This window comes from Lutjanus erythropterus, chromosome 23 (assembly GCF_056507025.1).
Source record: "Lutjanus erythropterus isolate fLutEry1 chromosome 23, fLutEry1.hap2, whole genome shotgun sequence".
Lineage (NCBI taxonomy): Eukaryota > Metazoa > Chordata > Actinopteri > Lutjaniformes > Lutjanidae > Lutjanus > Lutjanus erythropterus.
Window position 1 is genome coordinate 11526676 of NC_139339.1, and position 15960 is coordinate 11542635.

The 15960-nt window shown below is 39.7% G+C and overlaps 1 protein-coding gene across 2 annotated transcripts in view; it reads right to left on the minus strand.

Annotated features, from left to right (window-relative positions):
• Nucleotides 1–2156: 2156 nt before the first annotated feature.
• The window catches only part of acap1 (ArfGAP with coiled-coil, ankyrin repeat and PH domains 1), a 33937-nt gene continuing 20133 nt past the window's right edge, over nt 2157–15960 (minus strand). The window contains exons 13-23 of one of the 2 annotated variants that reach the window (XM_084713212.1): nt 15106–15217; nt 14716–14930; nt 14550–14619; nt 14285–14379; nt 10873–11066; nt 10529–10579; nt 10127–10302; nt 9790–9899; nt 7268–7378; nt 5120–5181; nt 2157–2876 (exon numbers count right to left, since the gene is read on the minus strand). In XM_084713212.1, coding sequence (XP_084569338.1) covers nt 2779–2876; nt 5120–5181; nt 7268–7378; nt 9790–9899; nt 10127–10302; nt 10529–10579; nt 10873–11066; nt 14285–14379; nt 14550–14619; nt 14716–14930; nt 15106–15217 — 1294 coding nt within the window. In that variant the 3' untranslated portion in view covers nt 2157–2778. Of the gene's footprint in view, nt 2877–4763; nt 5182–7267; nt 7379–9789; nt 9900–10126; nt 10303–10528; nt 10580–10872; nt 11067–14284; nt 14380–14549; nt 14620–14715; nt 14931–15105; nt 15218–15960 lie in introns of those variants that run through there. The other variant, XM_084713211.1, reaches the window with a different exon arrangement.

A 15960-nucleotide genomic window follows, 5' to 3' on the forward strand; every position in this document is an offset into this window, starting at 1 on the left:
TTTAACAGCCTTTGGCCTGTTAATCAGGGAAAATACCTGCACTGAAGTACGTACCTGTTATTAAATGAATTTCATAAACAAAGGCTATATGTGCCTTTTTAATTATAAGACCACCTCCTGGATAGATTTAACGATCAGCAGATGGATTTATTGAAATCACATCCTCTATAATAAAATCCTGTGCTTGGTACGTTTGCTTTCAGACCACAAATGAACCGCACCGAGAACCACCTTTTCAGATGGACACTAAACGGGCAAACTGACCACAGTTCGTTTTAACCGGACCAAATGAGGCAGGTGTGAAAACAACCTTATATTGTGCAGAAATGAGCATTCTGGACCGTATTACTGCCAATTCCACATCAACTTATGGTACCTTGACATGTGCTATTGGAAACAAATACGCATTAAATATTGAATATGTATGAGAAATAATGCATTTAGGCTGTAAGGTCGTGTCTTTTGGTTATTGGATTTTCCTTTCAGAAGCAGACAAAAGAAAAAAAAGGATTTGATTTTCATTGTATAATCTGAAATTTAAAATTGAAACTAGGTGTTTTTGTTTATCATGATCAAAAAGAGATGAGCAAAATTTTAAAAATGGCTTGATTTTCATTTTCTATTTCATATAAACAAAAAAAAAATCACTAGAAAATAGAAGGCCTGTATTTTCATATTCAGAGACACTGGCTTTAACAGGCTTTCACAAATTTGATTAAAATCATATTAGAGCAGATTCCAAACACATTTGAACCTGGACTAAAACAACACTGGCCAATTTGGTGCTTTTTTCCTTTCTGTTTTCTAATGATTTTATTTTTTGTTGTACAAAATATAAAATCTAGCCATTTAGCTCATCTATTTTGACCATTAAGTCAATATATAAAAAAAGAAAATCAAATAAGCATATTTTGTTTTTTAATACAGTGCTCATTTCTGAAAGGAAAATCCAATAACCAAAAGATAACGCTGATGGTGTGTTAACAGGCTCATGTTTTTATTTCCTCTCATCAGTAAAACAATATGCACATTTTAAAAGCTTTTTAAAAAGTGGACTGCAGATACAAATCTTCAAATTTCAGAATTTCTTTATAGTCTTTATTTATTTGGTGACCCAAAGAAAATCTCTGGGACTGACTGTTCTAAATGAGGCAGCACTGTGTGACGTATCACGTCACCTTGTTGGTTTCTAACTTTTTATTTTACGTGTTTTTTACTTTCTTCAGGGCCAAGGCACTTAGAGTGCAGACTGTGATTTGAGCGACTTCCTCACAGAGTGGTCAAGAGGTAATTGTCAAGTAAATATTTTATTAAGCCCACTACAAGGAGATTTTAACCGGTCTTGAAACCGTCTCAGTTTAATCCTAAAGTTTGGCTGTTTTGATATAGTTATTCTTAATGCCTTTCCTCAAAGTCTGAGTCCAAGTGAGTGGATGCTGGGATTGGACCAATAAATAATAACTTTTTTTTTTTTTTAATAGGCAATAACAATCAAGCAGGAATTGTCATAGATCCCTTTGCATTTCAGCTAATATTGTGTTTTAATAGTGCATATTTCAAAATGTACAAACAACTTATTGTTTCCTGTCTTAACATGATTATATAATTTGTAGATTTGTGAATGAAAGGAACTACCTTTCTTTAATGACTAGCAGCGCCTGTTTTTGCCGCTGCTCACTGTTCGCACTGATTTGTTTTAAGTACTATTTGTTGATCACAGTATCACTTTGTTCTTTTGTAAATCATAAACCAAGACTGTGTTTGTTGCTGAATGGACACCAGGTCCATAGGACAGAGACAACAGGGTCACCGTGACCTGTTGCTAATTTCATTTATGTTGTGTGTGACACTTCATCACACTAACAGCTGCTGAGTGGTGGAGCTCCAGTACTTGTTATATGTCAAATGTGATATTTTTACACAATCTTGATTAAAAAGGGATGTATTTTGTTTTAATGTGTCTTTATTTTGGTGTCTTTTTGTGTATTGGTCTTCAACTTGTAGGCAGGTTTTCTGTGGCAGCTTTTTGCCTACAATGATGTCGCCCTCTGCTGGGGATTTCTACTCCTGACAGCAAAATACACAACTGCACACTATCATTAAAGGGATTAACCGAGGCTTGTAATTATTATTTAAACATTAATCACACTTAAGGGTACGTTTTGCATTGTGGTTTATTTGTTCATAAAATCTCAAGTACCTCACGCAGTTTAACAAAACAGACACGAACAATCTAAAAACGTCACAAATGTAAAAATCTGTGTACAATTACAATGCAAAGGAAGACATAAAAATTAAAAAGTCCATTGCTAACAAACATTTTCTCTTCTTTTTCATGTAACAGTTCAATAGAAACGGCATAGGAACATAAAAAACAGCCCTTTAGCTTAAAAAAACAACAACAGATTTACAGGGTTTAATTAGGAAATCTTGGCAGAGGGATGGTGTTACCCTCTGCTACACATAAAGACACCTCATGCTGGTCTCATAAAGCTGTTCCACTGTTCCCACTTGGGCACAATTGTTCTGGTCTGATGTGTTTGCACAAAGAATTCACTGTTTGGAGCGTTCATCCCCTCTGAAGTCAGCACCAGCTGAGCTATGACTGAACATGTGGTAGGTAGCCAGGGGTGTGTGTGTGTGTGTGTGTGTGTGTCTGCTGCATGCCTGTGAGCTGGATACATGCATGTTTTCTACACGTGTGTTTGAGAGTATGCAGAGCTGGTGTGTGAAATGTGGCTTTGTGCGGCAGCAGAGTGAGGAGGAGGCGTGAGCTGGTTAAGATTTGGGGTCTGCGCTGCGGCGTTTGAGCTTCTCGGGGTTGTTCGAGGCCATGTGTGAAAAGTCTCTGAAGATGTCCTGGTAGGTTTCATCACCTGGAAAGAGCAGAGGTCAAGACATGAGCTTTAAAGCTGGAATTTTTTTTTTAAAATAAGAGTATAACAACTTTTAGGCTGGGTTACACCAACAAGGATCAATTTTTAAACCCAACTGAATCATGTTTTAACCTTTAATTGTGTGCACCAAATTTTTAAACTAGTTCAAAATTAGGAAAGATTAAATGTAAACCTCTCTTTAAACCACAGTTTAGAGAAATTAGAGTTTCTCTGTCATCATGAGTAGTAACTAAGCCTTGCAGACAATTTAGTATTTAGTTAACTTTTTAGCTAACTACCAAACAATATAATATTTCTTGTTAACAACACAACATTTTGATTTTTTTTTTTTTAACTTTTTAGCTACCAATATGACTTTTTTTTGGCTACCTAGCAAATAATGTAACTTATTTGACTTACTCTAATTAGTTTTTTATTAATTTATTTTAATTTGAGTAAGCAATCGTCTCCAGACTAATTAAATTCTATTTAATTTCAATGTACATCACAAAACTTGGATTTACCAAAACTGAGATAGTTTTGAACTGTGCAACAGAACTCTGCTTAATTTTAAATCTGGATTTACTCATTTTAAATCTAGTTTCTCAAAACTCTAATTAGAACAAATCTTACATTAAATCAATCTTTGTTGGTGCTTCCAAGTGTTAAAAGCTGTTAAGCTTAAGAACCCATGTTCAAATTAATGCCATCTCTTCTGGATTTTTATTATTGGCTTCACATCCTCGATTTTAATGTGACACAGCTGTAACATCTGTCATCCAGAGCTGCATCATTTTGAATTGGACACATTCAGCTTTAATAGCTGTAACTAAACCCAACTATTTCCTGAACACATTAGGAGTTGTAGCCCTAAAGCGAGAAGCATGCAACTGAACAAATAAACACAGATCGAGGCATGCACATGCACTTTACCTCTTAGTTTGCAGTAGGTGGCACACTGCACAAGCAGTTGAGACCAGCCGGACATCTCAGCGGGCAGAAAGGCACATGAGTGCACACACACACACACACACACACACACACACACACATACGACAAAGACACACACAGTGATAAAGCACAGCACGTCAAATACTGACCAGCAGTTTGTTTCAAGCAGACAAAAGCATCACGTTTCCATTCCTTCACGAGTGAAACCGTGATTGTGAACCGAACGCAGCTCACAGGAGAGAACTTAACAAAAGGGCTTGAGTGTAGACTAAAAGGACAATCATGAAAGAATGGACTTGGCAGCTTGAGAAGCTTGAAAATGCAAACAAAACCCACAGCTAAACTTAAGCACAAGAGCCACAGCACAGAGCTCTTGGACCTGGCTGACAGCATAAATACAAACATGTAATACATAACAGAGTTCAAACTGGGTCACTATTCACAGAATAGCGTGAGAAAAACATCCTTGAGAACCAAACCCAACAATGGATTTAGCTTATATAACTGGACTGAAAAAGACAGCCCAACAACACACACAATAGAGAGATACACAATAAAAACCATGTGATAAAGCCAAAGCACTGTACATATAAAAATATCCCATATATACAATATCAGACAAAATTGGCCTGAAATTGGTCTATTATATATACATTTAGAAACACCCACATGTAGCACTCTCTATGGACAAGGTATTTGGAGATTTTGTGGGTTTCAAAGTGCAGCATGATGTGCGTTTCTACTTCAAAGTGCAAAGAGTGTCTCTCACAATGTCCCGTTTGTTTCACAAGACATGTCCCCATCTTCGCTGATCAATAAATCTGTTTCCATTTATGTCCTTCAGACTTTATACTGTTGTACCCTGTGTTCTGCCTCTTTCTTGGTTTACAAAAGCTAGATTTTCTGCTTTCTCAATGAAGGCAATTTTCCTTTTTTGCTTTTTAATGATGACGCATGTTTCCTTGAATGATATGTGTGGGAGGACAGGATCATTTCTCTGCAGACGCTGCAGATAAACATCACATGACACTGCAAAACCAGTGATTTCTGATGCTTACCAACTTGACAAAAACATGTCATTTTCTTTTTAGCTTGCATAAAAAACAAACTCATTCCAGTCTCACAGTATGTATTTTTCCGGTGGGCTGATTTTTATCCCCACTAATCATTCTGCCCACCCAGAGCCCAGCCACTTATATGGTTCTTTATAGCCTGGAGGCTCTTCCTGGTGTGGGCCAGCCCACCCCCAGTGCCACCCAATAAACCCCCAGATCCCTGACCCCCTGAGTGACCTGATTGGCCAAACGCTCCGTCCATCTCTCGCATCTCCTTGTTCATCTTGGCAATCCGCAGCCTGAAACGGAGAAAATCACTTAGACAAGCAGCTGTTAACTGGTTTACATGGTGCTCTGTGGTTTACATGCTCACATAAGAGGCTTTTGTATCCCCAGAGAGCCTCCATAAGCCCCGCCCCTTTTTGCTCTGCGCTCCAATAAGAGTTGAGTAAGCTTGGTACTTGAAGGAACCTCTGTCAACTTTTTCCTTTCCTGTTTTCTGTACTCAGATATGCTCTGTGCTCGGCTAGTATACGTTGAAAAGATAACCCAGTTTTAAAGATGGTAAAAAGATGTTGACATATTTGTAATCACATTTCAAGTTAGCTAATGTTAGCAAAACACTAGCTTACTAGCAGTGTTGGGAGTAACGCGTTACAAAAGTAATGCAATTACAGTAATGTATTACTATTTGCTGTAACGCAGTAATATAACGCATTACTAATACAATTTCTGCAATATTTTAACAGTTACAATCTAAGTAACGAGCGTTACAAAGTATTTTAACCCGACTAGGTACTGTTTTTTAAGAATTCACAAACACCGCGAGACATCCCGAGATTAGAAAAAAAAATCCGCGAGAGTCATTTCCTGTTGCTGGAAATCGCAAAGATGACTACAGACACGGATTCTACATTTGCGAGATGGACATACTCACATTATTTTTAGTTCTTCAGAGAAAAGGACAAGAGCATAATAGTCAAGTGCAATCTGTGTGCGACACCGAGGGAACTCTCTGCTTAAAAAAAATGGCACTGGTAACCTGGACCGGTGCCACGCTGACATTAAACTACGAGAGAGATGCACCTGCGGATATGAGAAAGACAACCGAGGACGAGCATACGGGAAAGTTAAAGCAACAAAAGTTAAGTTTCTCTCGGTCTGCCATGCTTCTTGAAGCCAGAGAAGTGAGGAGACTGGCGGCGGTGTATATTGTGGAAGACGTGCTCCCCCCTATCAACGGTAGAATCGCCGGCGTTCATAAAGCTTGTCAACAAAATCCCTGTGAACACCAGCAATGACAAGGTAAGCTAACGTTGTCATAGAGAGTGGGCCATGCGGCCATCTACCGTGTTATTATTACAAACCGCAACCTTCACCGCGAGTCCACGTGCTGTTGAGGAGAAGTGAATCTGTGCACCTCAGGTTCAGGGTTGAATCTGAATATACAGTGGAGAAAATAAGTATTTGATGATGATGATATGATGATATTATTTCTGGATTTTTTGTTGATATTTTGTCTCCCTCCGTTAAAATAAATTTACCATAAAGTAAAAGTAACTCAAAAGTAATGCAAAAGTAGTGTAACGCATTCAGAGACAGTACTATTGTAATGTAACTAATTACTTTCAAATGACAGTAACTAATAATACATAGCTAATGTATTACATTTTGGATGTAACTTGCCCAACACTGCTTACTAGCTAGCTAACGACTGATGTAGATTAGCTTTCTAGTTAGGTACTGTTTCGCTACCTTTAGTTAGCAGATGTAACAAGCTAGCTGACAATTGATGTAGGTTAGTTGGCTAGTTAGTTAGCATTTAAGATGTTGCTTTTACATGTCCCTGTGCAACATCTTTTAACCATTTTCAAAATTTGTTTTTCTTCTTATCAGAGACAAGCCTAGCACATAGCATATCTAATTACAGGAAACAGGAAAGGAGAAACGCTATCTAACTAGCCAGCTAATCTACATCAGTAGGTAGCTAGCCAGTTCTATGTGGAAGCTAATGTTAGCAAAACACTAGTTAACTAACAATCTAATCTATATCACTCATTAGCTAGTTAGTTAGATCTAATAGCTTATGGTAGCAAAACACTAGCTAACTAACAAGCTAATCTACATCAGTTTTTAGCTAGCTAGTTCAGTATTGCTTTGCAAATGTTAGCTAATGTATAATGTGACTATTTATAAATGTCAACATCTTTCTAACATCTTCAAAATTTGTTTACAAGAAAGACGAGCCGAGCTCAGAGCATATCTAAGTACAGGAAACATGAAAGGAGAAAGTTGACCGAGGGTCCGGTCAGGTAAAAAGCGTGCTCAACTGTTATTGGAGCACAGATCAAAAAGAGGCGGGACTAAAGACGGGTCGATACTCACAAAGTGACGATGTCAGCGTTGGCATTGTCCACAGCAATAGTTATGGGGTCTTTCTGGTTCTTGTCTCTGGCGTTGTAGTCTGCTCCTCGCTTCAAGAAGAGACAAACCAACCTGGGACAGCAAAGGGACACATTAAGACTGTGTGTGTGTGTGTGTGTATGTTTGTGCATAGCAGAAAAGTCTTAAGGGAGCAGTAAGTGATTCTGGAGAAAGACAGTTGATTGTTGAGTCTTATTCCCAGGTCATCAGATACTTATTGGGAATGAGACTCAACAATCAGCTATCTTACTGATCTGTGATTCGCCCAACTCTCCCGTCACAGGCAGGATTTTCTAAAGCCTCAGAGAACAGAGCCAAGAGGAAGGGTAGGAGTCTAGTTTTTCCTCAGAACTTTCATGGAACTTTTCCCCAATGATGCCGAAAATAAAGCGTGCCATGGCTTTAAAAACAAAAACCTGACCACCTGATGCACTGGAGATGCACCGGTCAGGGTATGACTGCAGGGATGTATTTTCAGGGCATCCCTAATGCTGGTCTCAAGCCTGGATAAAATGATGAGGGTTATATCAGGAAAGATGTCTGGCATAAAAAACCTATGCCAAATCAAGTATGCGGATAATAAAATCAGATTTCCATGCTGGGTTGGGCAGGGCTCAGTTCATCAGCGAGATGATCCACTGTGGCAACACCCAACTGGAGAGCAGCCTCGTTTTATTTCTGTTATTGGCTGTGGTGAAAAGAGTACTGAAACATGGTACTTAAGTAAAAGTAGAAAGTATTCTTCTCAAAAAGTATTCAGAGTACTTTTTAACTGTTGATGTTTAATACATTATTGGCAGGCTTGAGGAGAAATAGATTACATTTAATGCAATTACATAATAGGGATACCAAATAAAGGTAACTGTATTCCATTACAGTTACAGATAAAGATGAGTGATCAGATTATTCATGGGGATTATTAGTAGGATTACAATTTTAAAATACAGAATGATATACTACTCTGCACAGTGTGCACACAGCTGCAATTCATTATCATGTCCTCTAGTAAAAAATGCTTTCTGGACATTTCAGCATGTTTTGTCTTTAAATCAGTCAATCGATCACTCAGTAAATTGCGCACAACAAAGGAATGAACAGCTGGACAAACTAATAAACCCAACAATGAACACAAAACACATTGATCTGCAATGATTAATCTGTTATTAATCGACTATTAAATTAATCTGCATCTATTTTGATAACCGACTGATTGTTTTGAGTCATTTTTTAAAGAGGAAAAGTAATTATGTGAATATTTTCTGTTTTTTTTTACTCTTCTGTGACTGTAAACTTAATATTTTTGAGTTGTGGACAGAACAAGATGTCATCTTTAGCTTTGATTAGGATTTTCACCATTTTCTGGCATTTCACGCACTGAACAGCTAATCGATTAATTGAGAAAATAAACCAATGTGTCCTGGTTTTCATTGTCCCACTTGAATCCCTTATTGGCTACAAAAATACAGATGAAAGGTGGATATGATGATATGAATTAAATTTGTACTCAGTACTCAATTATGATTTTAAAAGTAGCTAAGTAGATTACAAAGTATAACTTGACTTGAAAAACTACTCATAACATAACTAACTTACTTATTTACAGTAACATGGGTAGTTGTAATTTGTTACCTGGTTGGCCATAAAGGAACTCTGAACAAGAACCTTTTTAAGAGTCCAGACACTTTAAGATCTTTGATGAATTTGTCTTAAATGAAACCTTGTTCAGGAACGTACTGTAAAAAAATAAAACTTATCTCCAAACTCGTGCTGCCCAGCAGAAGTCTGCAGTGTGACCTCGGCCAGATGAGATTAGAGCCAGAATCTGCTTTGACTTTCTGATAAGCACTGCAGGTACAGGTAGGACTCAGAGAAATAAAGTGCTCTGTGTTATCTGTGTTTTCTTGCTTACATTTAGCCAAATAAACAACCATGTTCATTTGATAAAAAATACTTAACAAACGTTCTGCTGTAAAGCTACAGTGGAAACATTTGACATCAACACTTATAAATGATGTCAAATGCTCAAAGATGCTTAAAGATAAAAAAGCAGAGCTGCAGAAAGTCTTAACTTTGTGAACCCAGCTTGCCTGCAGCTCTTTAAGAGACTCTCGCACTTTGTTTCCTTCCTTTGTGCTGAGATTTCCCACTACACACTCCACAGGAACGTCACTTTGACAAACAGGGTGAATCTATTTTGCTTTGTTAAAGGTTTTGGGCGCCATGCCTGAAGGCTTAAGTGGATTTTCTTTATAGTCATCTGTTTATTTTCTGCGTGAGAAACCAACCTGTGGCAGAGTCTCATTTAACTGCATGTGTATTTTTTACATTTTTATTTCATTGTTATATATCAGAGTGGTCGTTTTTTGCCTGAAAAGCTTTCTCTCACGCTTTTTTCACACCTTTTATTGTCCACGTGTGAACATTTTTTTCCCGTGAACTTGCGAACAGTGTGTGAAAAATGTGTGTTTAGACGTGTGTCCTACCCAGTGTGACCCAGGATGGTGGCGTGGTGAAGCGGTCCCCTCCCGTTGCTGTCTGCCTGGTTGACGTTGGCACCGTTCTGCAGCAGGAACTCGCAGGCTGCCAGGGCGTTCTGGAGAGGAAACAGGAACGTGTGAGCTTCCATTCACAAATTTTTACACATGCACGACCTGTACGATCTTCTCTGAAGGTCTCCCTCAGCTCAGCTTGGGATACCTTTACAATGACCAAAATTTTAGCCTGATGGTGGCGCAAAAAGAGAGATTTGAAGGTCATCTAAATCATCATCCATCCCCTGGGGACCATCAATATTAACATCAGATTTAATGCTGTCCTCACTGCTGTGACGGCCTGTATCAGCGGCGTGCTGGACTCCTCGGCCACGTTGACCCAGTTGACATCGGCTCCGTGGGCCAAAGCGTCGGCCATGACGGGGAAGTTCTGCAGGGCTGCCGAGCGGTACAGCAGCGCCCCGGGGTGAAGCCCGCTCAGATCCTCCTCTTCCTCGTCCATGTCTGAGGGGAGCAGAGGATTTTCTTTTTGTCAAAGGGAAACTGTAGAGGTTCAGTCTTAAAGTCTTGTAGTATAAGACTTTGTTGCTGTACCGCTTTTTTTTTGCTAGGCAGTTAAAAATGGTTCAAGTTCGGCCGTCCATGTTAAACACATTGCACAAGCTTGTTTCTGTTCTAAGGTCAGTTGTGTGTCAGAGTGTGTGTGTGCAGCATGAGTGTTTCATCTCACCTTTGTGGAAGCCTGTATTGTTCTTTTGGACAAGGTCAGTGGAGCTCAGCCCTGAGAAAGAGAAAGTCACGATTACTGGTTTATCCTGCTGACTGCAACAACACACTTGAAATAGAGCAGACCAGGCCCTCAGGATTATCAACTTCTGCTGGATCACCGAGATTAAGGATTGCGCCTGTGTGTGTGTGTGTGTGTGTGTGTGTGTGTGTGTGTTTGTGTGTTTTGTTGACATCAGCAGAGTGAGTGAGTGATGAAACAGACAACAAGTAGGCACGCTGCAGAGTTTATTAAACCTTAAAAATCCTGCTGGTTTCCCTCTGTCAGTCCTGACGCTCAGTGTTTACCTGTGACCCGAGGCAGGGTTGCTCGGTTCGGTTTGGGTTTGATCGGCGGTCGCTGTGCGGTCCGGTCCTGCGTGGTGGCTCGGTTCCTCCTGGCGCTGGACCGCCTCAGCAGGGTGTTCCTGCCGGTCTCAGGCAGCTTCTGGATGAACTTCTTTTCAACATATTTTGATCTGATCCACGACTCCTTGTCTCCTCTGAGGGACAGAAATGATCAGAAAGAAAGAATCAGAGAGATGGACAGATTAATTTCTTCTTTATAAGACTTCAGTTGAAGTGCTGTGAATAAGACTGTCATTGCACTGTCATAACCAGTGTTGGACAAGTTACTCGGAGTTTTATGAGTTACTTTTTCTCCTGTGGAAAGTATTCCTCTCACCCTCATCTCTCCCTCCATCCTTTGTTTAGCTTTTTGGTTAACACCTGACGTAACCTGTCCTGCCGTACATGTCCTTTGATAGTCTTCGTAGGGTCAAAAAATAACTCAGTAACTCAGACTTACCTGGATAAGTAATTACTGTTTTGGACATTGTAATCCTTTACACTACTTGTTACTTGGTAAAGTAATAATACTACAGTAATATATTACTGAGTAATATGTTACTGCACAACACTAGTCATAACCATGTCATGACCCCTGTAATGAACATGAAGGAGTCTCTATGAATGTTTATGACATTAATCAAGCCAATGTCTTTGTTATGACGACTTGACACTATGAGGCTTAAAGAAACTGATTAGCTTCATGTTTTAACATTACATTAAACTGACATGTGGCTGGTTTTAACACAGGCTTTGGACTTGTCATAAAGATGTCATTAAATGTTATGTTATGTAGGCCAGTTTGACGACAGAGTACAGTACCGTAGTAAGGTGATTTAGCCTACAGGTCATGGACAGATAGCCGTTGGGTAGTTTACTCATTGCTAAAGTAGACAGCAGCTGTCTGCTGTTATCTCTAGCTGGCTATAGCTAGTTAGCTCAGTTAGCCATGCAGCTATCTATCTAATTAGCTGTTTCAGCCCCGGGGTGTCAGGAGCCAAAATGCAGCAAGAAAATCACCTCGGTACTGTATTCCCTGTCATCAAACTGGCCTCTGTCGGTCTCTGAGGCTGCGTTCGTTACCGGCCAACTCTGTAGGTTAAATCATCTTGGTACTGTATTCTGTTGTCAAATTGGCCCCATTTCTTTATGACAAGTCCAAAATATACCACTTTACCTGAGGTCAAAGAAACTTTTCATCACACCCAGTGTCAAAACAAATAGTTATGACAGACTAATGTAACAGTGAAACATAAACCTAAAAAGTTTCATAAGTCTGATAAGGTCAAGTTGTCATAACAAAGACATCTAAAACAATGTCAACTTTGCCTTAAAAATTACATAGTTGCCAAATTACACTTAATTACAACAGCCATAAACATTCATAAAGACTCTGTGCTTATGACAGGTGTGTTGGCATGGTTATGACAGTGTAATGACAGACAAAGGACCAAACAAAAGAAGCTGACGTGCAGGGCTGCGTTTCTCAGTATGTTTCTGGCTTTACTTGTTCTCAGTTTGACTCCATAACTTGCTTGTGCAGCTGTGAGACAAGAATGCGTAACACATAAGCCTGAGGCACTCATTGTCTTTTAATGAAGTCATAAATTCAGTTAAAAAGGCGTCTATTTAGGATTCAAAGTGCCTCCTTTCTACAAAGAAAGCACTACTCCAGAAAGGAGTGAGGTTGAAAAACAATTAAATAACGTAAGGCCAGACAAGACAAGACTGAAAGCTCATGGTGCAGAAAGCATGCAGCCTCACGGCGAGTTTCCGGAGGAGACTTTAGTCACGGCGTTAACCATCTGTATCGTGTACCTGTGCCACTTCCTGTCTGCTGCGACACAACAGAGATGAGAGAAGAGGAAGTAAAGAAACAAGCCTAAACAGAGTCGTGGACCTCTGATACGATCATCTGCGAACCACATGGATCTCTGCAGAGGGTCTCAGCCACCGAAACACTGATCTCCTCATCACTCATGAGTCTTTTCAGAGTCGTGCAGAGCTGGAGCCAAATCCACTCAGACTCAATCAATACACAAACCCACCATCCACACGCAGGTTTACACCTTTATGTAATGCCATCAGTGTGACAGCAGGAGGAGATGATGAGTGTGTTTATTTCTGCTGAGTGTTTTTGCAACTACATGCTGTCATGTTGGATCAACAGCTTGATAAATGAGGCTGGAAAATCTTTATCATTTGGAAATTTGGACATTTCTTAGTTTGAGGACAGGTTTGTAGTCCACTTGTGTATTTTTTTCCCGAAGGAGGATCAAAGACCACTTTTTGCAAACAGGCAAACAATTAAAATACCCTGACCATGATTAAATAAAAATAATTTAAAAATGTGTGGTTTACCATCTATGGCAGACTGACTATATTAATTGTCCTTCATGCCATGAAATCACTGGGGATGTAATAATACATGTATCTGGATCAATATATCGATTCAGTGTCCAACGATCCAGTATGATCGATGTAAAATGAAAACATCAATCTATATCGTCATCTTTAAGACACGCCTTTATTTTGAAATTCCAACAGCATGTCTGCATCACAAAGTCTGGAAGAGTTTAGTCACAAAATTGTCGAATCATAATTTTGTTGGAGTGTTAAGTGGACATATGATATTGTCTGATATCAACCGCAGGCCCCTGAATTAAATTAAGTCAAAATCGTATTGTGGCAGACTTATTGATATCTGCAAATATCATATTGTTATCCAAAGGATCGATATAATATCATACTGTGGTAAAGCTTATGATTTACACCCCTAATAATCACAATATAAGCTGCTTTCATAAACACCAAACAAAACTGACACACAGCCTAAAGCCAGTATGTCGATAAACCAGCATGTGTTGTCTGGAAGTTGTACTTGATCAGCATAATTTGAGATGCATCCTTATAATCAGCATATTGGGATCTTCACTTGAGGAACTTTGGATTAACCACCATATTTTATTTAAAATGGTATTTTGACACTTTTTTAAAAAAAAATTCCATTATATATAATTACAAATTACATAATAATACTTGTAATTACAGTAGACCATATAGCGATTTTGATGAATTGTTCAACCCTAGATGTCCCTAAATCCTTGTAGACTTAGTGAGAATGCAACCTAAGTCTGTGAATTTGTGGGTGTGGACATTGGAATTGGACCAAAGTCAAGCTACTCCTGATGACATCACCAGCATCATTGTGTCTGACAATAACAAGCGCCTCCACAGCCACATGACACATTCTGCAACTGTTCTCACAGAATAACTAGCACTTTCTATGGTAGATAAACTGAACTGCATGTGTAAAATCAGTGGAATGGCCCTTTAATGTGTGCACAGGTTGGTTAGAGTTGACTGATTGTACCTGGGACTAGAGGGGTGGGGCTTCTTGATGGTGATCTCATCAATGCGGGCCTCGTAGATCCTGTTGATTACTGAGTTTCCTAATTCACACATCAGCTACAGGAGGCAAAGACATAAGAACGAATGTGAATATGTTTCAGTGCAAGTTGCTCGATTTGGAGAGTTTATTTAAAGTAAACTGTTACATAATGCATTGCATAATCGTTATACTCCGTGGAATTTTTTGTTAACTCAGAAAAGCTGTTGCAGTTAAACGGTTAAATTACCTTAATGAGCTCCGGCTCCCACGAGTCCAGAGTGAGGGAGCGGACTTTGGAGAAATGGACCCCCAGGCTCCTGTTAGAGGAGGAAACCATTAAAGCTTTCAGGTTTCAGGCCAAGTGTGTGTGTGTGTGTGTGTGTGTGCGCGCATGTGTGTGTGTGTGTGTGTACCTGTGTATTCCTGAGCAGACAATACAAAGTGTGATGCCCAGGTTGATGGAGGCCCAGTCGGGACCAGGCTCCCCGCAGTCGCAGCACTGCTTGTTACCCGGGATCGCCTGAACCTCCTCCAGCGCCTTGCGGCCCTCGCACTCCTGATCCGCTCCTCCTCCTCCTCCTCCACCTCCTCCCAAAGTGTTCGCAGACATGGAGCTGCAGCGCTGTCTCTGATAACACATACACACACACACAGACAGGAATGAGGAGACACACAAAAGCACACAGCTTCCTCTGTACCTCCTCGGATTAAACTCCCACTGAAAAATGCAGATATAGAAGATAATGTGTGTGTGTATCGCGTGTGTGTATTGCGTGTGTGTGTGTGTGTGTGTGTGGTCTCACTGGGCTGTGTGGGTCCTCTCTGCGCTCCTGAAAGGCTGAGGCGATGCTGTTTTGGACGGCGCTGATCCACGCCTGCTGCTGCCTTTCTGAATCTGCCTGCAACAAACAACACCTACACACACAGAAGAAGATTTGTTAATTTTTAATTAAAGGAGCGGGGATGGCCCTGTGGGAGCATCTCAGTGATGAGATGACTGATTCTTGTAAGTAATCCAGTTTGTTGCATATTTTCTAATACAGCAGAGTAATGGATCCAAGACTAAACTGACAGAAGGCCTTTTTTGCCCCCTTTTGCTCTGTGCTCCAGTGACAGTTGAACAAGCTTGGTACCTCAGTCAACTTTCTTCTTTCCTGTTTCCTGTACTTAGATATGCTGTGTGCTAGACTCATCTATGTTGAAAAGAAAACCAAAAGAAGATGGTTATAAGATGCTGATGAGGGACCTGTAAAAGCCACATTATAGTCACAACTTAAGATAACTTATGTTGGCAAAACATTAGCAAATAAGATAGCTATTTACATCTGATAGCTGTTAGCAAAACATGAGATAACTAGCTGGCCAATATACCCCAGTTGCCAGCTAGCTAGGTAAATCTAATAGCTGTTAACAAAACACTAGTTGACTAGCTAGCTAATCTACTTAGATTGTTAGCAATACAATCTACATCAATTGTGAGCTAGCTAGTTTGCAAGCATGTTATAAACACTCGCTAACTTAAGATGTGACTTAATTTGTTATTTTATTTGTTTATTTGGCAGGGACAATGCACAGCTCCTTGGCTGTACCATAGTTAGCTGTATGCTAATTTTCATCTTTAGTCCCTGAGCAGGGAACAGAGAACAAAGTCTCTGCTA